At 39.9% G+C, this 26280-nt stretch overlaps 1 protein-coding gene and 1 long non-coding RNA gene across 9 annotated transcripts in view; one reads left to right on the top strand and one right to left on the bottom strand.

Moving 5' to 3' along the window:
• The window catches only part of ITPR1 (inositol 1,4,5-trisphosphate receptor type 1), a 320227-nt gene extending 308093 nt beyond the window's left edge, over positions 1-12134 (top strand). The window contains exons 61-62 of the mRNA XM_057311892.1: positions 3095-3256; positions 10813-12134. Coding sequence (XP_057167875.1) covers positions 3095-3256; positions 10813-10899 — 249 coding nt within the window. The 3' untranslated portion in view covers positions 10900-12134. The remainder of the gene's footprint in view (positions 1-3094; positions 3257-10812) is intronic.
• LOC113257115 (uncharacterized) overlaps positions 1-26280 on the bottom strand; it is a 36428-nt gene that overhangs the window by 4137 nt on the left and 6011 nt on the right. Inside the window, exons 2-7 of one of the 8 annotated variants that reach the window (XR_006409812.3) lie at positions 15832-15989; positions 15338-15392; positions 13669-14520; positions 12855-13002; positions 12268-12473; positions 675-1886 (exon numbers count right to left, since the gene is read on the bottom strand). This is a non-coding gene — a long non-coding RNA (uncharacterized LOC113257115). Of the gene's footprint in view, positions 1-674; positions 1887-12267; positions 12526-12854; positions 13003-13668; positions 14521-15337; positions 15393-15831; positions 15990-26280 lie in introns of those variants that run through there. The other 7 variants (XR_008959122.1, XR_008959120.1, XR_006409815.3 and 4 more) reach the window with 7 other exon arrangements.

A 26280-nucleotide genomic window follows, 5' to 3' on the forward strand; every position in this document is an offset into this window, starting at 1 on the left:
CACTATACAACCGTGACCATGGTCTCTAAACTCCTTCTTGGCATGGCATTCTGTCACGTCCCCATCGTTGGTGTGTCCGTCTGCTCCTCTGAGTCTGACAGTGTAAACAGGACATTGGATCTTTCCTCTTCAAGTTGTTCTCCTGGCTGGGGTCTGGGCAGAGCGGGGGCGGGGGTGGGGGGGGCAGTCTGTAAAAATTGATAGCAGTCCCTGTGGATTATGTGGGGTCTCTGACTGCCGGGCCGGTCTTGTGCTCTGTGACCCGACTGCATTCGTGCTCGGCAAAGGCTCACAGTTTCATCAGCCCAGCCCACACCCTCTCTCCTCTGTCCACGTGCTGCTTCGCCCCAGGGTGAGTAAGTAACCCCCAGCCACCCGTCCCCTGTGGGTGTCCTCTCCTGAGCAGCAGCTGTCAGAATAGGTTCTTTCCTCCCTTAGAGTTGGACAGACGCTGAACATGGGATGTTTCCTCGGTGGGAAGGTGTGACTATGTCTGAAGGACTGACACAGGAGCAGTGAATATAATCAGCGACAGGTTACTTAGCTGCCTCTCAGTGGCAATGCCAAGCTTAAATGTTTTCAAATGTCTCCTCTCCTCCTCTGCTTTGCTGTAGACACACAGCAGAAAACCGATCATAGACGTGGGAACACCTGAGATTTTTAGGCCGGTCATCTTTGAAATGGGATATTTTATTGAATGGTCTTTTTACCTGTTGCGCTGTGGTGGGAAATTGATGCAAATGGATACAGGCTACCATGCAGTTACATGCAAAGTGCTGATCACAGGGTATTTGGTACAGGAAGGTAGAGAGCACCATTTTCTCCTCCCGCAGTCATTCTAAACAACCGAGGTTCACCATTGAATCATTTGCTCTGAGGGCCCATGCAGGAAATAGAGCTAGTTTATCACTCCTCCCTTCCACAAATATTTATCAAGTGTCTGCTGTGTTCTGATCACTATACTAAGGTGGTTTCTGCACTCATGATGCTGCAGGGCTAGTGAGTCCCTACGTACAGATTCCCGGACGTTCTAAACCAACACTCTAAAGTAGGTGTGATGCCGTGTTGCCAGTGTGGCCTGCCTTCTTTGTAATATTTTTCAACTAGTTCTCTTTTGGCTTCAATATTGCTAGACTGTCTTGGTGCTTTTTAACATTTAGACACGTCTTGTGGGATTTTGTATCTGATTCTAAGTGGGCTGATGCCTTCTATGGTATGACAGAGGTTGGCAAAACTCTAGCCTATGGGCCAAACCCAGCCTGCTGCCACCAGCATTTGTAAATAAAGTTTTATTGGAACACAGCTACGCTCATTCATTTATGTAGTGCCTGTGGCTGTTTTCAGGATACAATAGCAGAGTCATTGTGAGAGACCATATGGTCCACAAAGCCAAAGATATTTGCTATCAGAAAATATTTACTATACAGAAAAATTTTGCTGACCTCAGGTGTACACAAAGTAGCAGTAATAGTGAGTGTGTGTGAGTGTGTGTGTGAGTGTGTGTACTGGCAGGGGGTGAGGGAATGGGCAAGATTAGTGTTAGAATGTCAATTACGGTTTATCTTGATGAGATCAAAATGGTGCGGGTCAGAAATGAAACCAGACAGATGTTGACTTGAGTCCTTTTTTCCCCCCTTATCTGGTGCTGAATAGCTTTTACTATTCATTCCTGCCTCTCTGTACAGAACTTAGCTATGATGTATACTCTTTAGGAGAAAAACATTTGTGGGCACAAGGAAGAGAGGTAGCAGGAGGAGTCCTGGCCCCCTGGTTAAACAGTGGTGAGAAAAACTGTCTTCAGGTGTAAGCTGTAGATGTCCAAAGAAAGGATGGAGACTGAATGGCCTTTCTTATACCAACTGATGGCAGCTATCAACGATGTCAAGCTGGAAGGAAAAGGAAACAAGAGAGCAGTAATTTCCGTAAGCTGACAATGAGGGAAACTGAACAAGAAGCCCATTCCCCATTTTCAGCCGCTTGACAATCCCCTACCAAGTGAAAGCACACATACGCATATCCGGTAAATGCCAGAACACTTGGGATCTCAAAATTCATTTCACTTCCAGAGTGTTTGCAGATGATATTCCAAGTATAATGCTTTTAAAAATACACAGCACAGTATGAGGTATCTAGAGCAGTCGGACTCAGAGAGACAGCAAATAGAATGGCGGTTGGCAGGGGTGAGAGTTAGTGTTGAATGGGGATGCAGTTTCAGATGGGGAAGATGAACAAAGTTCCCGAGGTGTAGAGGGCGGCGATGGTTACACAACACTGTGACTGCACTTCATGCCACTGAACTGTACAGCTAGAAACGACTTCAATGGAAAATTTTATGTTCTATATATTTTACCACCCACCACTCATTAGCCATGTAATGCAATGGCTGCATTCCTATTTACAGATTGGGGAAGTTGCTCAGAAACCTACCTTTCCCCCCGTATTTAGTTCTTTTTTTGTTTTTGGTTTTTTTTTTTTTAAGATTTTCTGTATTTATTTTTGAGAGAGAGAGAGTTCCTGAGCTGGGGGGGTGGGGGGGAAGGGGGAGAGACTCTCAAGCAGACTCTGTGCTGAGCTCAGAGCCCAACACGGGGCTCGATCTTATGACCCCAAGATCATGACCTGAGTGAAAACCAAGAACCAGAATCTTAACCGACTGAGCCACCCAGGTGCCCCCCCCCCACTGTATTTGGGTCAAAAGTGACTTCTAAGAATTGAAAGAGTTCAGTGATGCTCAATTATGGGGCACCTGGGTGGCTCAGCTGGTTAAGTGTCTGCCTTCGGCTCAAGTCATGATCCTAGAGTCCTGGATGAGTCCTGCATCGGGCTCCCTGCTCAGCAGGGAGTCTGCTTCTCCTTCTGCCTGCCACTCCCCCTGCTTGTGCTCTCTCTGACAAATAAATAAAATCTTTTTAAAAAAGATATTTACTGAATGGTTTTTTAAAAGGCACAGCACATTAACTCTGTAACAACAGAGATAGCCTTATGAAAGACGCTACAACAAAAAGATAGCATGGTGGGATTGTTTTTCTTGTCTCTATTCCTAGAAATGACTTTTTCTTTTCTTTTCTTTTCTTTTTTTTAATGTGGATTCTAGGAAAGAAACCTTGACTGGTTCCCCAGGATGAGAGCCATGTCCTTGGTCAGCAGTGACTCTGAAGGAGAGCAGAATGAGCTGAGGAACCTGCAGGAGAAGCTGGAGTCCACCATGAAGCTGGTCACCAACCTTTCCGGCCAGCTGTCAGAATTAAAGGATCAGGTAAAGAAATGACGCCCCATCTGCCCCCTACACACACACACACACACACACACACACCACTACCAGACACACCAAACTTGCTGAGGTGAAGTCAGTAGTGCTCAAGTTAAAATGCTGATGTTTCCAGCACGTGGATGTAGGAAAGGAACCCAGGGCACAGAGAATAAACCCGTTTCCCCGTCCGTCCCCCTTCACTGCCCTTTGACAGGATAAGCCCATAACACTACTTTCAGTGCTGCTAGTACAAGGTTTTAATATGAAAAACAAAACCAGAAAATGGGAGAATGCAAATGACTTCAGTGAAGCGCTGTACAGAAAACACGACCTGTGAAGCCATACTCTTTACTTTACTTACTGACAGATTCAAAGCTGCTTCTGGTTTTGCTTTCTCGCCCTCCGGTCTATCAGCTCTTCACTCAAGATATTTAAATTCGGCATCCCGGGAGAAACCATACTTGTGGGAAAGCTCCTTTGGTTCATTCACTGGCCAGATCCTTTCTGAGTGGCCATCGTAGTCCAGGCATCATGCCAGGTGCGGGGGATGAGCCCCCAAACAATCCAGCCCTATCCCTGCTCCCGCAGAGCGCAGCGGTCTCCGCAAACACGGCTCCCTCCTGCTCCCTAGCCCTCAGGTACACACCGGCCCCTCCAAGGAAGTTAAGGAGGGGCGGTTTGTACCAAACCCTATGTACTTTTTTCCTCCTTTTGATCCCCTTAAAATGAACAGTCCCCGGGTGGTTATGTAGTGACCGGATGCCGCTGTGTGTCCGGGCGGTGAGCAGCTGCTGTGCCAACGCTGACGGGATAACCAGGCACAGACGTGCGAACAGCTCAGCATCCTGGATGGGTTTTTGAAAGTGTTTTTAAACAACTCCATAGACAAGATTATAAATTTTGCACGGCAAAAGTTATCAGGCAAGGCCGCCCTGGAGGTAAGTGGTGAGGTACACCCACGGGTGATATGTTACTGGTAGGTACGTACCTAGTGAACACCCCATCTAGAATAAACTCTTGTTGGTGCCAGTCTACAGAGCGATTTGAACAATCCTACTTTGAATTCCATTTCTTTTCCAACTAAATAAATCCAAACAATGCCCCCAGATATACCATTTGGCCTCAAGGTGTTTCTTTGACTTGTATTAAGATGCAAATTAAAAAGACCGGTGACAACAGAAGGGCTCATTTATGAAGGCTGTCTCCAGCGCTGAGCTTTGATGGCCACCTAAAGTGAATAACCTAAATGAGTAAAACTAGGATCGAACTAGATTGCTTTGCTTATTATTTTATTAACTTTGAACCCCTTCTGTGACACACTTGACAAATGTTCCAGAGAACTAAACGGCCTGCGGAGCACTGCTGCCGATGCGGAGCCGGGGGGAACCTCTTACCACATCCAGCCATGCCTTAGTTACCATCTCCCTTTTGAGAGGGCTGTGGCTCCAAGAATCTTAGTTAAATCAGAGGTTTTAAAAAGCCTTCCAGAATCTGATCTAAGACACACTTCAATAAAGGAACTCTTGAGCTCTCGTTAAAATGGTCACAGGAGTGAGGTGAACTGAGGAATTCGCAGAAGGCATCCGAGGTGAAGGAGGGCACCCAAGACCGCAGCGGTCCTCCCCCCTCCCCCTCATTGTATGGATGAGGGTACCCAGGTGCACAGCAGGCTCCCAGGAAGCTTCTCCCGCACTCTAGGACAACTCCTGAGCCTCCTGTGTGGGTTTGATTTTTGTATGTCGTATGTGTTTTTGTTTCCATTTGTTTTGTCTCTGTACCTGGTTTGCCTTTCAGCTTGGCTGTTTAAATTCTCATTTTTCTTTTTTTAAAGAGCCTTAAAGTCTCCGAAGTTGCCTCCCACATTTGAGCGCTGTGGAGGATACCTTCACGGCCATTTTACACAGCTGTGCATAGTAGAAACGTGGCGTTTTAAAACTCCAAGGTAGAATTGTTTCCGTTAAGCCTAAATTTCGGCTCAAACAAATACGTAAAACTTCATTACACAGGGACTAGGGTTCATTTAGTGTCATTAAAGCCAGAATGGTTTAAACTGCTTGGTTTCGGCCCTTTTTATGTCTTTAACGTTGGCAGTTGGACCGAAAGCCCTTCCCCTGTGAATGAATATGAACCATTTTTTCTTGGAAGACACTATAAGCTGAAAAGAAGTATGAGGAAACCAGTAAGATATTCTTAAGTGCCTTTACCAGGATTGACCTGCTTAGGTTTTAAGGTGCCCAGGAAAAATGCGGCACAGCTGCTTTTATTGGGGAAATGCGTTTCTTTCCAAAGGAATTAGCATTTTCTTTAGATTATGCAACTTTTAACAAACCTTTAAGGCCATTTGTTTAAGAATCAGCTTACTGAAAAATTTTGCATTTTATTAAATTTGGTGTAATAGCAATCATAAAAGTTGCTTAAATTGTTCTGCATAAAAAATCATGCAGATATGTTGGAGAGTTGCTGGTTCTTAAATGGCAATTGTAAGAATTCCTGCCCTCTGAAGAAAAAAAATTTTTGAATTAAAAAATAAAAGCCTACAAATGATTAATGAGCAAGAAATTCTGATAGATATTTTTTAAAACTGCTATGAAAGAATACCATTCACTGGTAAAAGTGCTGGGAAACAAAAATTGCTTCATCACTGAGCTATGTTTTTCGATCTTCTGGTCCAAAAAGCAGCATAATGGAGCAATGATAGTTTATAAATGTGAATGTCTTTGGTTCTGTTATTGACCTCTTCGGTGGATGTTTTCTTAAAATACCACTTTGAGGAGAAAAAGTTCTTGTCAAGGAGAGAAGTTAAAAACCTAGTTGGTAGTGTCGCTTTTCCTACTATTGCCAAGAACAGTTGATTAGAATTGCTAGTCTAAGTGTTAATGACGCATCTCATCTTGAAATTTCCCCTCCCAAGAGATTCTGAATACTAAATGTGATTCTCTTACATTCTTATTCCAAGGAGGAGAACTGATGTAAGAACCTATTTTTTTTTTTGCATGTTTTCTTCATAATGCAAAAGAGCAAATATCGAAGAGGCTTCACTTTATTGAAAATGTGACTGTCTTCCTATGGGACAGTAACCCTTACATGTTGTTAGGAATATGAAAAGCGCTTGAAAATTCAGATCACATTAGCATGTCCCAGTGTTTGGCACTTTTCATGCAAGACGGTTATCTTGTGAACATTAACTGCTTACGGAAGGGAGGAATAACAAAAGATTAGAATAATTGCCTACAGTTGGAAAATGCAATATTAAACCTTACTGAGTGCCTCTGTTCCTTACCTGTTCCTTACTCTGTTCTGGAACCACAAAGGGGGACTAAGGTAACAACTGCCCTCTAATCTAGCAAGAAAGACAGGAATATAGACCTCTGACAGTATGATACAGTGTGAAAAGTTGTACAACCCACTCGAGACATGAAGACAGCTTGATGGTGGCACAGAGGAGGAGGCATTTAGTCCTGTGTGTGGCTTGGAGTGAGGCAGGACTAGAGCCTGCACAAGTAGGTGACTTCTGAGCTGGCAGAGGAATGCAGCAGGGGGCATCCCAGGAAAGGAATCAGCATGAGCAAAGGCATGAAAATGCATGGCATGCTCCAGGAATGGCACTATGTTCTGGTTAATTCAGTTCGTTCTTTGAACCACCACCCGTGAAATAGCTTTGCAAGGTGCAGCCCTAGGTACTGGGGTTACAGAGATGAATAGAAGCTGCTCTCTCTCTACACCTAACAGTCTAGAGTGGGAAACACATCCGTAAACCGCTGCGAATTCAACCCCGTAAGTATGTAATGGAGGTATGAACAGACTGGGAAAGGAGGAACACAGGTCAGTAACCTGGTCCCCGGGAGAGAAGTAGACTTACGCCACAGCAGCCTCAGAGGTGGTATGAAGAGCTTGATCTCAAAGTCTGAGCAAGAGCCCACCAGGTGAAACAGGAACAGAATAGGAGGGATCAACTCAGAGTGTGAACAAGTATCTGTACGTTGACATTAAATCAACATAAGTGTGTCTAAGAGTTGTGCTGGGTTTTTTTCATAGTATTTTAGGCTCATTGTTAGAAACATGGCTGATTTTAGAGTGTCCCGGCTATTTAGAATCTGAGTAACCAAGACCTTGCTGTGACAGGAAAGCAGTTTTTCGGACTCCTGATCCGTTAGAAACCAACTCATGGCATCCATGTGTGTCCTTCCTTTGCCAGCCTTCTGTCATTGAGGCCAGTACTGGGAGGTGAAATGTGCTCACTTGCTCTCTACCCTTAGTGTTTTCATGAAAGATCTTTCCGACGTTTGGCTGCATCTCATTTGCAAAGCTACAATATTCTTTGCTTCTTGTTTAGACTGAGTCAAAAGGAGGAATGCTAACATTCAAGCTAGTTTTTATAGCCATATAGATACGAAGAAGAGTACTGCTTCAGATGTTTTCCTTTAGCTAAATGGGAATTTTAAGGATTTTAAATGACTACTACAAATGAGACATTTCACACTATTCAGAATAGATTTTCAGTATTCATATTTTGAATACAGTTACCTTAGATCAGAATCTCATGCATCTTTCTGAGTCCGTTTTGTTTCAAATGTCCAGAGAAAATACTATGTGAGAATATGAAAATTCACTTTGGTCATTATTTCTGTTTAACATCAACAGGTAATATGCTTTAAATAAGAATTTATACACACACACACACACACACTTATTTTATACACAGTTTGTAGATAAGGTGGAATTGAGCCCATAAAGCCAGAAGTTATGTGAGACTGCACGAGGTAGGCCAGCCAGGGAAACCTAACTGCCCAGCAGGGTTGACCTTGGTTTTTTACAGGCCAGATTTATTTTTATTCCCTTATAATCATAATTGGATGATGACCACTGTCAAAAGGACTAAATCCTTTAGCAGTTGCCCTATTCCTTCTCACTTATTAGTCACTTAATGACAGTTATTCTAAAAGGCCAGGGTTGATGAAAACAGAATTCAGACAGATTAGCGTGCCTCCGTATGCTCAGCTGTAGAGAATCTTCTCCAAGATCTTAATTTTATTTGAGAGACGATATATGTACCTGAAATACTCTGTGTTCAAGAATACGAAAATACACCTGAAGTGATCTTTGACCCATTTCAGAGAGAATCCGTGAAAGTTCTAGAGCAGCAGTGTGGTCCCAGACCAGCAACATAAACCTCACTTGTTACTTGTTAGAAATGCAAATTCATGGGCCCTACCCCAGGCCTACTGAATCAGAAACTCTGTTTGTGGGCCCTTTGATCTGTTTTAATAAACCTTCTGTGTGATTCTGGCTTATGCCAAAGTTGAAAAACCACTATTCTAGGGAAATAGAAAACAAATTTAGATAGGTATGTACTGGGTACTTGAAATTACCAGGAATAGGACTGCCTGAGCAAAGAATTTGGCCACTAACCTCCATCAGTAGGGAGTTTTAAGGTTCAGGAAGGAGGGCGGGTGTTGTGATCATTATCTTAGAAAGGCAAACCTAGAAAGTTAGAATAGGAGCAGCAATGAGGTGTCAGGTGATGGCTGCAGAAGGGGGAAGGGGGGTGTGCCATCAGCTAAAGACTCGTTTGTTATAGGAAAAACAGTATAGAAGCTTCTCTATTTAAGAGAATGACTGAATAGCCAACAGATTGAAAGTTAAAAGCTGACTGAACCAACAAGCATGAACATATGCAAACATAAAAGGTGATCTCAAATGCAAGTAGTTATTTATAGAAAAATTACAGAAAAGGGTTTAATAGCCAACTTTGACAGCTGAAAGACCTCAGTGACTGTAAATGAAAGTATTTAAATAAAATAGCCTTCAGTAGGGGTTGAGCCCCCCAGGATTCCTAAAGCCATTAGAATGCTTGAGATTGTTAAACTTCATGAAGTTGTACTGGATTCCTCTCAGCGTTAACTGCCAAGGGAAGAGTGAGAGAGTGTGTGAGTGAGTGTGTGTGTGTGTGTCCATGTGTCCATCCATGTGTCTGTCAGTTGGGGAAGGGAGGAGGATCTGAGCTAAGTATCTGAAGTATCAGGCAGTAAGATTAATGAATTACAGATTACACTGTAATCGAATTGTGAATTTATCCCACATGTCAAATTAGGTTCTCTTTTCTCAGCTGAATCTGTGAAGTGTAGTGTGTAACACTTACTTAAAAGATTTGTCATTCATCTAAGGGAACTTCAGAGGCTAGCTGGAATATCCTAACTCAATTCTTTATAAAAAGCTACCTTTTGGAAATATTCACTCCTTGTAAATACTCTTCTAAATGATAACAGAAGGCATTTCACAGGAGCCTAAAAATAGTATTTTGATTTAAAAGAAAACTGCCATGTTTTGAATAAGTAACCACTTTAAAATTGAACCTAGGTAAGCTATTCTTGTTTTATGTTCTCTCAGGATATTTTATACCAAAAATTAGTCCAAGGGAAAACAGATTTAAGTATCTACTATGTGACACTCTCCCAAGAATTTTACATGTATCTGTTCAATTCTCCACCTATGAAATAGGAATTATCATAATTGGGTGAGTGAAGAAACAGACTTTGAGAAGCTAAATAACAGAGAACTGTTACAAATGGGTCTGATTCCAGAGCCCACGTTCTTTTTACCAGGTTACCCTAATTCCTCTCTGATTTTAGGAAACGAAAACTCTACATGCAGGACCTAATGCCATTTGTAGACAACAATTTTATCTAATATATATTTCATTATAGCCTTTTTGTCTTAATTGGCTTAAATGCCCAGCATCAAATCCAGAGCCAGGACCAACTGGTTAAGAAAAATGTTAATGCAGAGAACTAAGTGTGCCCTAAAATACCTAGAACAGAGCTAGCTACCCAACACTATGAGAAGTGATTCAGTTCAGCAGCCAAATGAATAGTAACCACCTCTTGTGTGGGGTTTTGAAAGCACTTTTTCATTTGACCAGTCTTAGGAAATGGTCTTTGCTGACCTTAATCAGTCCTGTGTCTGTGGGTGGCAAAGAACGCACCCCACTGAGTGCCGAGAGCATCGTTTATGACATCGCGTCACTCTGGGTCTCAGTGACAGGCGAGGACAGTCCTCATCTTCCTTGAGGTGCTACAGCATTTTTTCCCTCTCAAACCAGAATTACTCTGAAATCATTAATGGAACCAGGACCCCTTGAAGACCAGGGACATAGTCCCTGTCAAACCCAGGATTCTAAACACACGGCTTCTCTTAATAGTTTGCTGTGCTGTTGGCACCACACAAAGCCACCATTTTCCAATGAGCCTTTAAATCATTGGAAATGGATTGGAGAAACAATCAAGAATCCTGTGCTTTTACCATTTTTTTTTTCTTTATGAAACAAATAGTAAGCAATACTTCTTCTGAATGCCACATTGCATGACTAGGTCACAGAATTCCCCATTCTGCCTAGGAAGATGTCCCTTTTGAAGTTCTGTGTGTTTGATTTAGTGACGGTACACTATTTGTAGAAAGTGGGTTTCAGTATAAACCATAACCACAGAGGTAAATCTATGGTTCGGTATATGGTCTGACGTACAGGAAGTGTCTGGGTCTAATGATGAAACTTTTTAACTCTCCAGATGACAGAGCAAAGGAAGCAGAAACAAAGACTCGGTCTTCTAGGACACCCTCCGCACGTGCACGTCAACCCACAGCAGCCAGCGTAAGCTGATGAGATAAAGGGACCCCTGGACCTTTTTAATTATTATTAGTGTGGGTATGGCTACTGAGTTCTGATTCACCCACAAAGATGACATTAATGCTTAGTACATTTGTAAATAATCAGTTTTATACTGTATGTATATGATTGCTACTCTAAAGGTTTGGATATATGTATTGTAATTAGAATTGTTGGCATGATGAAATTTCATTTGTGCCAAAAATATTAAAAATGCCTTTTTTGGAAGGACTAAAGAAAGCACCTGATTTGCACTTGAACCAGATTATAGATTTAAAAGTATATGACCTGTATTTTGTATTTAAAACTAGAATAGCCAGTATTTATGTTTTTTATAAAACTGTGCAATACGAATTATGCAATCACAATGAATTTGTAACTCCTGAGTGTCCTAAAGGGAGTGCACATCTTTGAAGCTGGTGTGTTAATACTATGTAATAAATGGTTAAATATCAAATGATGCTGCTGCCAAAATCCTATGAATAGTGAGTTTCCAGCCCCTGGCCATTTTGTACCATATACTCACATGTGGTGATACTGTTTCTCGTTGCTAGTGGCATTAGTGCCTCTGTCTAGTAGTGACAGTGCTCCAAGTCAGCATTCATTTTAAGAAAAGCAACTTTAGTTTTAAAGATAATTTTAAGCTTCTGAACTGATCATTTAAACTTTAAGTAAGAGAGCTAAATTAGAAGCTCAGACTTTAGCTTGTGAAGTTAATGAATTTTTGAAAGGGAACTTTTTATGCAACATTTGGAATAAATGCATACTGCTGGCCAATGTCATCTCCAAGGTGAATTTTGGTGTCACGTGATAGAGAAATGAATAATTGATGGTGTCTAGATTATCTAGTCCAAACAGCAGAGTTGATTTTTTTCCTTCATCTGAACCAACATGCTACAGTAGCTAAGAAGTATTTAAACTATATACATCCATATAAAGAGGAAATATGATCTATCCCATTAGAACTCATAGTTGAACACTGACATGTTATTCTTGTGAAAGAGCCACGTTTTGGTTTTATTTCCTTGTCACATGATTTCTTTCCTTGATGGATGAAAAGTATGAAAGGAAACTTTTATATCTGTTGCCTAGTTTTGTACATGGATCTCATTTTACAAGAGACTCTCTCTGCAAAAAAAAAAAAGTGCTGAAAGCAGAGTTCTGAAATGAGTAAAGTTTGTAAATGCATATATGAAAATAAATATTTAATGATGCAGAATAATATACGGTGGCGGACTGGTGGCTTTCATGTTGGCATTTCTTTGTGTCTTAACAGCTATTCCAATCACTTATTTTCTTTGGGACCCATTTAAAGTGCAACTGATTTGGTTACCAGATTAATTCAGAAAATGCTTACCTGATTAGGGAGAACTCTGAGGAGATCGACTTGAACAAATATCAGGGAGTGTTTAATACGATGCTCATTCCTTCTAGATGAGTGGCTGCCAAGCAGACGGTCCTGAGCAGTGAGCGCCAGGGCACGCCGAGGGAAAGTCAGGAGTGGGTTCTGCTGAGGTTCCAGCCTCTGGGGCTTTCCTGGGACTGGGGGCTCTGACTTGCTGTCTGCAATAAAACAGTTGCCGTTTCTTTTCCTTCATGTCCAGGGCGTGGAGGCCTTCAACAAGACAGACAGAAATGCTTCACAGCGCTAAGCTAACTCGTCTACCCAAAGGTAGTAAAACGTGTTCCCTCCTCAAAGCAATGCCCGCCCGCTTGCTCTTTTAACACCGATTCTCTCTATGCTTTGGTAAATACGAATAATTACCAACCAATGTTGGGAACTAGGTCAGGATTGAATTCCAGTTAAATGACTAGTTTCATAACCACTGCTTCTACGTTATAAATTTGATAACTTAAAAGAAACAAATGAATAATTTTCCAGTCGATGCAGTGTCTCTCCACCAAATTTTTCCGTAACAAGGCAGGCCCAAGATCAACACGTACTTGAACCTGTAAACCAAAGCGCCGTCTCTGCTGAAGCCCACCACCTGCGCTCCTCTTCGGGTTTCTCTTTCATCTCTCAGGCTGCCCAGGACGGCGTGGCAGTGTGTGTGCTTTGTCTCTCCGGTCCCATCCAGTTCACTGGAAGGTTCTGCAATGACATGTCCAGGTTGCAGCATTTACAGGTTTCTCATGTCTCTTAAGACATAAATCACTTAAGATATAAATCTTCATTCGATTTGCCAGCATCAGCAGAAAATACATGGAATTGGAATGCCCCTCCACCACGTGCGCGGCGGAGCCTACCCTTGGAGTTTGGGCGTGAACACAAAGCTAGTATAATTGAAACATAAAATCTGAAGTTAAAACTTCTATAGCCTTTCATGTGTAATTGTGATTTCACCTTTCTACAGACGTTGCTTTTTCAAACACTTCTGTTTCAAGGAGGGAGGTCCACCTCCCCTTCAAAGTTGCCTGGTATTATCAGGCTGAGTAACAAATGTGGTAATAGAGTGCTAATATGCAAGAAAGTCTTTTTGGCTTTATTTAATTTTAAAAGTTTGCTGTAGCACCAAACCAAATTTCAAGATTTTACAATTTCCTTAAGCCATTTGTTAAGTCAAAGGATCTGGGAAATTCCATTCCACTTTTATAACATTTATAGTATCTTGCCCATTGCTACTTCTGTGTATAAAACTGTACTGATAAGCCTTCTTTTCCCTACAAATAAAGCTTCTGCTCTTTGCTGGGTCCTAAAGCTTTCAATGATATTCCATCCCGTACAGTTTTTCTTAGTACTGTATCTGTCTCTACTCACCCCACACACATACAAAATACAACTTCTTTTATTTCATTCTTTAAAATTTGATTCAACTTAATTGGTTTGTTTCCAAGTTCATGCTTCTTATTCATTGTTCTTCACTCAGCCAATTTTTTTATTTGGTTGTGCTTTCTGAAAATGGATTGCTTGATTTGGGTCCTGTAAAAACTGCTCTTTCATCCTGTTTAAATATTTCCCAACATAAATTATAAAGCAAGCATACTTTATTTCTGGAAGCTAACCAATACAGTCTATGCAGCAGAGCAAACTAAACAAAGCTTTACTTATGTGCTAGTGGGAAATTATCAAGATCTTCACAGTAAACTAAGGAATTAACCTGTTAAAAATTCAATTCTAGATTTCTCTATCCTCCTACTGAGCATGGTCTACTATCCTCCTACTGAGCATGGTAATGCATGAATGAGAAATAGCCTGGAAGTTTCTGACAGTTATTTTAAGGCTGACTTCTGGGCTGCAGAGATGGAAATTTACTCCTTCAAAAACACTAAACACAAAAGGGGTATAACTACATACTTCTAGAAGTCGAGTTGGTTTTTGCTAAAATAATGTTTTTACAGATTTTAAAGAACAAAATAGGTGCTTGATAGAAGGTGTAAATTATATGACAATAAAAGTCACTTTTATATAAGACAGGATATTACAAAGGGCTCCTACAGAACACTCTTGAGACAATATGCTTTATCTACCAGACCATACAGCAGGAGTGAAACTAATTTTAAAGATAAGACATTGAGACTTAGAGGGGCGCCGGGCTGGCCCTGGTGGTAGAGCACGCGACTCTTGATCTCAGGGTCATGAGTTCAAGGCCCATGTTGGGCGTAGAGATTACTGTAAGAGAAAAAGAGAGAAAAGAAATTGAGACATAGAGAGGTGAAGCAATTGGCCTAAGGACTCAGTTCCAGAACAAACAAAGGTCTCCTGCCTTAGCCAAATACAGAGCACGGTCTTCCCACTTGCTACCTGTCTTTCAGAATGGGGCTGTAGCATCGCATCAGAAATCAGTTCACCACAACAATTCTCCCTTCACAGAAAGTTCTTAGGGAGAATTGCGCTTTGTCCTACGATGCAAATTGATTTGCTTTTCTTTACAAATCTACTTTTACAAGGGTTCTACAAATTAGTACTAAATATGAATACTTTGTCAAGACTGAAAACTGTGGCAAAGAAGCTCTTAAAATCTCTCTTTTACAACTACCAATCTCATATAACACTTCTTACTTAACTGCATTTTTCAAAAGGAGAATCTGTTCTTTGAATGAAGGTGGCTTCCTCCTGGTGAAAACATTCACATATAGATGACTGGCATCCTATCCTACCACAGAAGTAGGTGTTTAGTAGCAAACCCCACTTTGCTCTTGTTCAGTATACTGATAATTTGCTAACAATCAACTAGAATGCTGGAAAACCCCCATAAAGATTTCAATTTTACAGAAAGTACCCAAAATTCCACCAGTTTTGCATCACAAAGTAGTGGTTAAAGTAAAGTTTTGAGTAAAATGCCATGTGTGTGGTTTCTGTGGGTGGTTGCAGCTCAAAACGCCTATTAGGCCTCATCAGTTATCTACAGGGGAGAGCTATGATGGCAATGATCAATTAAGACAATTATGATTATCATAACATTTTTTTCTTCTTCAGCATTACATACCACATTGGTAATTCTTGCAACCTAATAACTAGCCTTTAAGTCCGGACCGCAAAACCTGCAAAAATAAAGAAAATAAAAAGGTCCAATCCCTAGTGGGTTTTGACATTTGATCAACTCCCAACAATGCTTACGGACTGTGGGTTCTCCAGGTGCTGGTATTTTAAACTCATTTGGTAAAACTAATCTCTAGCTTACTGGGGTACCACATTTTTTAAAAAGAAAAATTTACCAAAGGAGAAACTTAAAATACTTTAAGGTCATGACAAACCAGTGTGAAAGAGAATCCTAACACCTAGAAGTGAAACTGCATCATCCACCCAGCCTGGAAAGAAAAAAGAAAGCTAAAAACCACTACAGAATAAGAATGCAGAGTTTGAGAAAACCCCTAAGGTGAACTGTGAACAACAACAAAAAAGAGCCCCCACAACATAAGAAGTGCGTACTGTATGCAAGAACCACTAATGGAAAGAGTTCGCCAGCATTTCTGTAATTACCTCACAAAAAATGGTGAGTCCCATGTAAAGAAGGGAACTTTCAACAATCCAGGAATTTAACTGTTCACTCCAGAGCTCAAGTTATTTAATCCTTTTTCATATGCTTGTCAGCCACAGCATCTCATCAAGTCTTGTCAGAAGCTTTTTGTAAAAGTTCTCTGGAAGAAAAACAGTTGAGATTTGGTATGAAACTAGGACGAGGAGCCTGGAAGCACACAAGGCTTGAGGGCTAAGCATTAACTTCCTCCAGAGCCCACATGGCAGCACAGTGGGATGAAAAGAACAAGGACCTTGAAGTTGGTTGAGAGTCTTCATATCAGCTCTGCCACTTCGGTGCTATGACTTTGAGCAAGTCCTTTAATCACTATAACTGTCACACACACACACACACACACACCCCATCTAAAGAATGGACATCCCCACTTACTTCTTTGGGCAGTAATGAGCATCAAAGACAACACATGTCAAGTGTGTATATGTATGTATGTATGTATGTGTGTGTGTATCCGATACATGCTCTTACCCATTTTTTTTGCAACATAATCACTTCCTCTTTCTCATACCTATTCACAATCTCAGCCCAATATTAAATGACCAAAGCTGCTTTCTTTTCCTACTAAATGGGCCTGATATTACTGTAGGATCCTAAATCCTCATGTTTGAACATGACACGTTGGGGTCATACTGAGTCATTTTTGAAAATTGATCTCTAACATCCAAATTATGTTTTAACTACCAATCTGAACTGAATTTATACAGAAAGGAAACTATCATAGCTTATGACTTCCAGATAATTATTCTTATATTTGTGATTAGTGAATTCAAATTTGACTTTTCAAAATATTCTTCATGTAAAGATGTTTTATCTTCTGGAGGATGACATGTTTCTTTACTTTATGAAATGCTTTTTTTTAAAGATTTTATTTATTTTTATTATTTGAGAGAGAGCATTAACAGGGTGAAGGGCAGAGGGAGAAGCAGACTCCCCACTAAGCAGGGAGCCTTTGTGGGACTCGATCCCAGAACTCCAGGATCATGACCTGAGCCAAAGGCAGACACTTAACCGACTGAGCTACCCAGGCGCCCAGTTTATGAAATGCTTTCACCAACATTCTCATTTACATCTCCCAACCCTGTTCAGTAGATTATTATCCCCAACATCTGCATGATTCTAAATTATACTGTCATTTAACATTCAGATGCATATTTTAGACCAGATCTCACATAACAGTGGAGAGCCCAGAACTCCTAAGGAGGATCCTAAGGAGGGTGCTTGTAAGTTCCTAATGATTCCTTGTCACTTCTGATCCTAAACCCTAAATGCAACCCGATTCTCCTCATTGCCCCCCTATTTCACTTCACCCCTACTGCTGACACAGCCTGCGCTACTCTCTGTCTCCAAAGCACATTAACACCTGGGTGCCATGCAAGCAGATCTACATGGGAGGAAGATTATAACAGTGAATAGTAAACTACTTAAAATTGAGAATCAGACATCAAAGCCCACGCCCCCTTTCTTCTCTGCCACTGGAGGAGCAACTTCTCATGTCTACCCTACTGCTGGGGCCCACTCTCTTACCACTCCTACCCAAACAAAAGCATAATTAAAAAATTCCCTCCAGACTCAATTAAAAACAAAAAGTTCTTGTTTCTTTACTATGCAGAGCAATTTCAGCCCCCAGGTCCAACCACTCCTATCTAAATTAGCCCTTTACCTTGACCAAACCAAACCAAACCAACAAACACACATAATTCCATTGTCCTTAGCTTCCAACTCAAAGATCAACCATCTTTTCAAAGTGGTTCTTTTTTTTTTCCCCCTTTACTGATACATCCCTATCTTAAAGAAGAAGAAATCAACTTAGAAAGGTTAAGTGATTTGGCCCAACTAGAACCTGGGACCTAGGATTCCAGGGCAGATCACGGGATCTTATCCCCATTCTTCTCTACGCCACTGCTTCACTCTGCTGGTGCAGTCCTGTGATAAGGTGCTGCGGCCCCCCTTCTTCCCTGCCCACCTGTTTGGGAAAATCTGCACCAGCTAAAAATTCTACAAAATACAAAGGAATGTAAAAGTTCTGAGGGGTCGTGGCTGCACTAGTCCCTTTCTGTATCGTGGGTCCCTAGCACCGTTCCTGTCAAAGGTGTTCAAGACACTGAGGGGAGGGAAAATATTCTTTGCAAATCACTTACTGTTCAAGGGTTTTGGAGCCAAGGCCAATTAAGAGTCTTTCAATAAAGAAGGAATAGCTAGTAGTGGCCCACAGGGAGTTATATATAGAACAATCAGTCACCACTCCTTTTGCTGCTAATTGACCACTTAACCCTACAACAAATGATTAACTATAATGCCTCTGGTTCCTACAGTCCTGCTTCACAATTCAAAACCATCTTCCACTGCTTCCTCTAACAAGTGACCCCCAGCTCTCCCTTCTTTCAATTCTTTAACAGGTTAACATGTGACTGTGTTGTCTCCATGGTGGCGTAAATTCAGACTCACGTGTACTCCCACGCTCCTCTCTCCACCATAGCCCCTCGTCTAACAACACTAAAAGACACCTTCCCTCCACAATTCGTGGAGGACTGTAGCAGTTCTCAGACTGTCCCCAAAGAGACAGAACACAATTTAAGCAACAGAAGGAAGTTAGGGCCATTTTGGGTAACAAAGAATTATGGTTCATTTACATAGGAACATACATACAACACGGATGAATCTCAAAAGCATTACGTTGAACAAATGAAGTCAGATTCAAAAGGCTACATAATGTGTCATTCCATGTATATGACATTACGGAAAAAGCAAAACTACAGGGACAGAAATCAGATCGGTGGTTGCCAGAGACAGGAGGTATGGGAAGGGGATACATTACAAAGGTACACTAGCAAAGTATATTGGGTAATGGAAAGACCTTTGGTGTACTGGTAGTTATGACTACACAGGCTTCTCAAAATTCAAGAATTACAACCTAAAAGAAGTAAATTGTACTATATGCAAATTATACCTCAATAAAATTGATCGAAAATATTTCTAAAACTAATGGGGTGTGGGGGAGGGGAGATAAAAGGGCCAGGTGCAAGAATTTGTATTTTTAATTTGCTCCCCAGGTAATTCTGACGCAGGCTATCGACAGCCCACTGTCTGAGAAGCACTGCTAATGTTTGGGCTGCATCACAGTACCTTTATCCTTCTTGGCACACGCAATGTGCACACTTTTGGAACGGAGTCTCATTTCACAGAGCTGAGTAGAGTGAGAGCAAAAAATATGCTCACTGGGGTGCCCGGGAAGGCTGGCAGTGAGACTTCATTTTAAAAAAAAAAGGATAAGGTGTGCTCCTGCTTAAAACAAAATGGTCTTTTAGAACTTGCAAATGGAGCAGTCCTCTAGTAATGCTGCATTCGCTTTCTACCGCTGCCATAACAAAGTACCAACATTTTAGTGGCTTAAACACAAATTACACTTCTGGTTGTCTGAGTCCAAAATGGCTTGGCCGGGCTGCGTTGCTTCTGAAGGCTTAGGGGAGAATCCATTTCCTTGCCTTTCTCAGCTTCTAAAGGCAGCCTGCATTCCCTGGCTTGTGGCCCACTCCCATCTTCAAAACCTGAAATGGCCAGTCAAGTTTTCCCATCTCAAAATCCTTAACATAATCACATCTGCAAAATCCCTCTGCCGTGTAAGGTAACATATTCATAGGGTTCAGGCATTAAGATGTGGACATCTTTAAGGGGGCTGTAATTCTACCTACCACATACACCTAAGCAGAGTCCAGGCAAGGGCTTAGGTTTAAGACAAGAAGAGCAAATCACCCATCTGTTCTCAAGCTTAACTGATTTGAATACAATTAGGAAAGTCACATTTTCTTATGGTCCAAACAGGCTGGCTGAAAAATCAGTTCATTAACATGATCGGAAAAACTGATAAAGCTATACAGGATTACCTAAGATTGTATGTTGCTTCTTTTTACCTTCACTACTGATACTCTTGGACAACCAGAAACAACTATAAAAGAGATGTGTTTGCTTTTTCAGACACACACACACACACCTATACACATCTTATTTTCCTCAGTTTTACTTTTGAGCATTAGCACTTCAAAAATAAGACCCAACGAGGGATGGCTAGGTGGCTCAGTCAGTAAAGCAACCAACTCTTGATTTCGGCTGAGGTCATGATCTCAGGGTCCTGAGATGGAGCTCTGCTTGGGCTCCGCTGTGCGTGGAGCCTGCTTGTAATTCTCTCTCTCCCTCTGCCTCTGTCCCACCTCCCCACGTATAAAATAAATAAATAAGACCCAGTGAAACTCAAAGAAAACAAAAGTGGACCATAAACTTCCCAGGCAATAAGCCTTGTTGATGGGGGTTTTAAAAAAAATGTGTATATCTATCTATGTATAGATAGATAGATACACACACACACACACACACACACACACACAAGATTAGAAAATTTAAATAATACGCCATCCATATCTCTTCTTTGGTGAGTATCTATACAAATTTTTTGCTCACCTTTTTATTTCTTTTACTATTACCAAATTTTAAGTTTTGCTTTTTATATTGTGGTTGCCCATTCTTTATCAAATACATGTTTTGCAATACTTTTTTCCCCTGGTCTATGGCTTTTTATTTCCTTAGCACGGCTTTTCAAAGATCCAAAGTTTTTAATTTTTACAAAACCCAATTTATCACCTTTTTTCTTTTATGGTTCATGTTTTTTTGTGTCCTAAGAAATCTTTGTCTAACTAAGATCCCAAAGCTTTTCTCTTATGTTTTCTTCCAGAGCAGCAGTGTACAATAAAGCTTTCTGTGGTGAGGAAAATGTGCTATACCCCAAGCTAACCAATACACCAGCTATAGCGAACCACACACAGCTACTGAGGACTTGACATGTGCTAGAACTAAGAGCTGAATTTTAAAATTGTATTTAGTTTTAATTATTTAAATTTAAATAGCCACATGTAGCTACCATATGGACAGGAAGTTCTAGAAGTGTTATAGTTTTGATTTTACATTTTGGTCTATGATACATTTTGAGTTAATTTTTGTATGTGTTTGAAGTATGGATCAGGGTTCATTTTTTAAAAATACGGACATCCAATTATTCTACCACCATTTAGTGAAAAGACTATCTTTTACTCCAATGAGTTATCTTGGCACCTGTGGCCATGTTTATGTCTTTTTTCTGAACTCTGTATTCTGTTCCATTGTCCTATGTGTCCATCCTTTCACCAGTATCACCCTGTCTTTGTATATGGTCAATTGACCTTCAACAAGGCACCCAGAATACACAATGGAGAAAGGATAGTCTCTTCATCAAATGGTGCTAAGAAAACTGGACACCCACATGCAAAAGACAAAACTGAACTCTTCTGTTACGCCATATACAAACGTCAACTCAAATGGATTAAAAACTTAAATGTAAGACGTGAAACTGAAAAACTCTAAGAAAAAAAAATAGGGAAAAGCTTCATGACACTGGTCTTAGCAATGATATCTTGAATATGACACCAAAAGAATAGGCAATAGATGCAAAAACAGACAAGCTGGGACTACATCAAACTAAAAAGCTTCTGTACATCAAACTAAAAAGCTTCTGTACAGCAAAGAAAACAATCAATAATAGTGAAAAAGCAGTCTACCAAAAGGAAGAAAATATTTTGCAAGTTTATAAGGGATTAATATCCAAAATATGTAAGGAACTCTTACAACTCAAAAGCAAATAAAACACAAATAATTTGATTAAAAATGGGCAAGAAATTTCAACACTTACAAAGAAGACATACAAATGGCCAGTAAATATATGAAAAGATGCTCAACATCATTAGACATCAGGGAAATGCAAATCAAAAAACACAATGAAATAACACCTCACACCTGTTAGGATGGCCATCATCAAGAAAACAAAGTAACAAATACAGACAAGAATGTGGAGAAACAGGAATCCTTGTGCACTGTTGATGGAAACATAAAATGGTACAGCCACTATAAAGAACAGTAAGAAGGTTACTCAAAAATTATATAAAATAAAACAACCATATGATGCATCAATCCCAGTTCTGGGTATTAATCCAAAAGAACTGGGGACACCTGGGTCTCAGTTGGTTGAGCATCTGCCTTCAGTTCAGGTCATAATCTCAGGGTCCTGGAATGCAGCCCTGTGTCAGGCTCTCTGCTCAGCAGGGAATCTGCTTCTCCCTCTCACTCCCCCTCTGTGCTCTCTCACTCTTCAAAAGAACTGAAATCATGTTCTCAAAGAGATATCTGCACTCCACAATTTACTATATCCTTGTTCACAATAGCCAAGAGATAGAAACAACCTGAATGTCTGTTGACAGGTAAATGGATAAAGAGAACATGGTATATACAAACAGTGGAATATAATTCAGCCATAAAAAGGACGGAAATCCTGTCATATGCCAGAAAATAGATGGAACTTAAAGACATTATGCTGAATGAAATAAGCCAGTCATGAACAATTACTGCATGATTCCATTTATATGAGGTATTTAAAGTAGTCAAAAGTCATCAAAGCACAAAATACAACAGTATTACCAAAGTCTGAGAAGAGGTGAAAACAAGAGCTGCTATTCAACAAGTATAAACTTCCAGTCATGCAAGATTGAAAAGTTCTAGAGAGCTGCTGTACACTATACCTACAGTTAATAATCTGTATTCTACACTTAAAATTTTATTGAGGGTAGATCTCATGTTCTGTGTATGTTTTACCATAGGTTGAAAAAAACCACATAGTCTTAATTACTGTAACTTTATAGTAAGTCTTGAAATCAGTTAGTATGAGTCTTCCAACTTTGCTTTTCTCTTTCAAAATTGTTTTGGCTGTAGTAAGTTCTTTGCTTCTCTATATAAATGTTAGAAATAGCCTGTTGAACCACATAAATATAAACGATTATAAGAGGCTACTACGAAAATTATATGCCAACAAACTGGACAACCTAGAAAAAAATGGATAATTCTTAGAAACATACAATCCTCCAAGACTGAATCAAGAAGAAAGAGAAAATCTGAAAAAAAAAATTAGTAAAAAGTAATGAAATTAGGGGCAGCTGGGTGGCTTAATCAGCTAAGCATCCGCCTTCTGCTCAGATCATGATCCCAGGATCAAGCCCCATGTCAGGCTCTCTGCTCAGTGGGGAAGCCTGCTTCTTTCTCTGCCTGTGGCTCCCCCTGCTTGTGTGCTTAGTCAAATAAGTAAATAAGATCTTAAAAAAAAAAAAAAGTAATGAAATTAAATCAACAATCAAAAAACTCCCCCAAACAGAAGTCCAGGAAAAGACGGCTTCACAGGTAAATCCTACCAAACATTTTAAAGAGTCAATACCTATCCTTCTCAAACTATTCCAAATAATTGAAGAGAAAGGAATCTTTCTAAATTCATTCTATAAGGCTAGCATTACTCTGATGACAAAACCAAAGACCCTACAAAAAAGAAAATTACAGCCAATATCCCTAATGAACACAGATGCAAAACTCCTCAACAAAGTATTAGCAAATGAATTCAACAATACACCAAAAGTATCATTCACCACAATCAAGTAACATTTATTCCAGGGATGCAAGGATGGTTCAATACCTGCAAATCAATTAACATGATACAACACATTAACAAAATAAAGGGTAAAAATCATATGATCTCAACAGATGCAGAAAAATCATCTGACAAAATTCAACATCCATTCATGATGTGGGTGTAGAGAGAACATACCTCAACATAATAAAGTCCATAAATGATAAACCCACAGCTAACATACTCGATGGTGAAAAGCTCAAAGCTTTTCTTCTAATATCAGGAACAAAACAAGGATGTCCTCAACATTATACTGGAAGTTGTAGCCATAGCATCAGATAAGTAAAAGGAATAAAAGGTATCCGAATTGGTAAAGAAGTAAAATTGTCACTATTGGCAGAGGATATGATACTACATATAGAAAATCCTAAAGACGCCACCAAAAACTGTTAGAACTAATCAATGAATTCAGTAAAGTTGCAGGACACAAAATTAACATACAGAAATCTGTTGTGTTTCTATATACTAATAACATACTAGAAAAAGAGAAATTAAGATAACAATTCTATTTACCATTACATCAAAGAGAATAAAATACTTACGAATAAATTTAACCAAGGAGGTAAAAGATTTGTACTCTGAAAAGTATAAGATACTGATAAACTGATAAAAGAAACTGAATATGACACAATGAAAGATATACCATACTCATGATTGAAAGAATATTGTTAAAATGTCCATAGTACCCAGGGGTGCCTGGGTGGTTCAGTCAGTTAAGCGTATGACTCTTGGTTTCAGCTCAAGTTGTAATCTCGGGGTCATGGGTTCAAGCCCTTCATCAGGCTCTGCACTCAGTGGGAAGTCTGCTGGAGATTCTCTCTCTCTCTCTCTCTCTCTCTCTCTCCTCCTGCTTGTGCTCTCTCACTCACTCTCTAAAGTAATAATTACATCTTAAAATAATAAAATAAAACGTCGATACTACCCAAAGCAATTCACAAAGATTTAGCAAAGATTCCACGCAATCCCCATCAAAATACCGGTAACATTTTTCACATAATTAGAATAATCCTAAAATCTGTATGGAACCACAAAGACCCAAATAGCCAAAGTAATCTTGAGAAAGAACAAAGATGGAGGTATCACATTCCCAGATTTCAAACTATACTACAAAGCCATAGTAATCAAAACAATATGGTACTGGCACAAAAACAGACTCACAGATCAATGGAACAGAATAGAGAGCCCAGAAATAAACCCATACTTATGTGATCAACTAATCTACAACAAAGGAAGCAAGAATATACAAGGGGAAAAAGTTCAATAAATGGTGTTGGAAAAGACTGCTACATGGAAAAGAATGAATCTGGACCACTTTCTTATACTATATGTAAAAATAACTCAAAATGGATTAAAGACCTAAATATGAGACCTGAAACCATAAAACTCCTAAAAAAAAACGTAGGCAGTACACTCCTGGACACTGCTCTTAGCAATATGTTTTTGGATCTGTCTCCTCAGGGCAGGGAAACAAAAGCAAAAATAAACTACTGGGACTACAGCAAGCTAAAAAGCTGTGTACAGTGAAGGAAATCATCAACAAAATGAAAAGGCAACCTACTGAATGGGAGAAGATATTTGAAAATGATACATCTGGTAAGGGGCTAATATCCAAAATATATAAAGAACTCTTACAACTCAACAAAAAATAAATCCAAACCAATTAAAAGATGTTAAGATCTGAATAGACATTTTCCCAAAGACGACATACAGGGCCAACGGACATATGAAAAGATGCTCAACATCAATAATCATCAGGGAAATACAAACCAAAACCACAATGAGGTATTACCTCATATCTGTCAGAATGACTTAGAAAGAAAAAGAAATAACAAGTGTTGGTGAGGATGTGGAGAAAAGGGAAACCTCATGTACTGTTGGTGGGAATGTACACTGGTGCAGCCACCATGGAAAAGAGTATGAAAGTTCCTCAAAAAATAAAAAATAGAAATACCATATGACCCAGTAATTCTACTTCTGGTTTACCAAAAGAAAATGAAAACACTAATTTGAAAAAATATATGCATCCCTATGTTTCCGGCAGCATTATCTGCAATAGCCAAGATATGGAAGTAACCCAAGTATCCATCCATAGATGAATGGATAAAGAAAATCTTGTATGTATGCATGCATGCAAGTGGAACATTACTCAGCCATAAAAAGGAATGAAATCTTGCCATTTGCAGAAACATGGATGGACCTAGAGGGTATTATGCAAAGTGAAATGAGTGAAACAGGAAAGACAAATACCCTATGATTTCACTTATATGTGGAATCTAAAAAACAAATGAACGAACAAAACAGAAACAGAGTCACAAATACAGAGTACCAACTTGTGGTTGCCAGAGTGGAGTGGGGCAGAAGGATGAGGAAAATAGGTGAGGGGGACTAAGATGTACAACTGCCAGTTATAAAATAACACAGATGTGAAGTACAGCATAGGGAATATAGTCAATAATATTATAATCTTGTATAATGAGAGATATAACCATACTTATCATGGTAAGCATTTCCTAATGTGTATAAATGTTGAATCACTATGTTGTACACCTGAAACTAATACAACATTCTACGTCACCTATATTTCATTTGAAAATAAATAAATTTTAAAAATAGCCCAGGGATGCCTGGGTGGCTCAGTCAGTTAAGTGGCCAACTCTTGATTTTGGTTCAGGTCATGATCTCAAGGTCCCAGGATCAAGCCCCTCATTGGACTCTAAGCTCAGCAGAGAGTCTGCTTGAGGATTCCCTCTCTCTCTCCTTCTGCCCCTCCCCTTACTTGCACACACATTCTAAAAATAAATCTTAAATAAAATAAAAACAAAAATAAAAATAACCCGATTTCCACAAAGGAAACTGTTAACACTGT

This window comes from Ursus arctos, unplaced genomic scaffold, assembly GCF_023065955.2.
Source record: "Ursus arctos isolate Adak ecotype North America unplaced genomic scaffold, UrsArc2.0 scaffold_14, whole genome shotgun sequence".
Taxonomy (NCBI): domain Eukaryota; kingdom Metazoa; phylum Chordata; class Mammalia; order Carnivora; family Ursidae; genus Ursus; species Ursus arctos.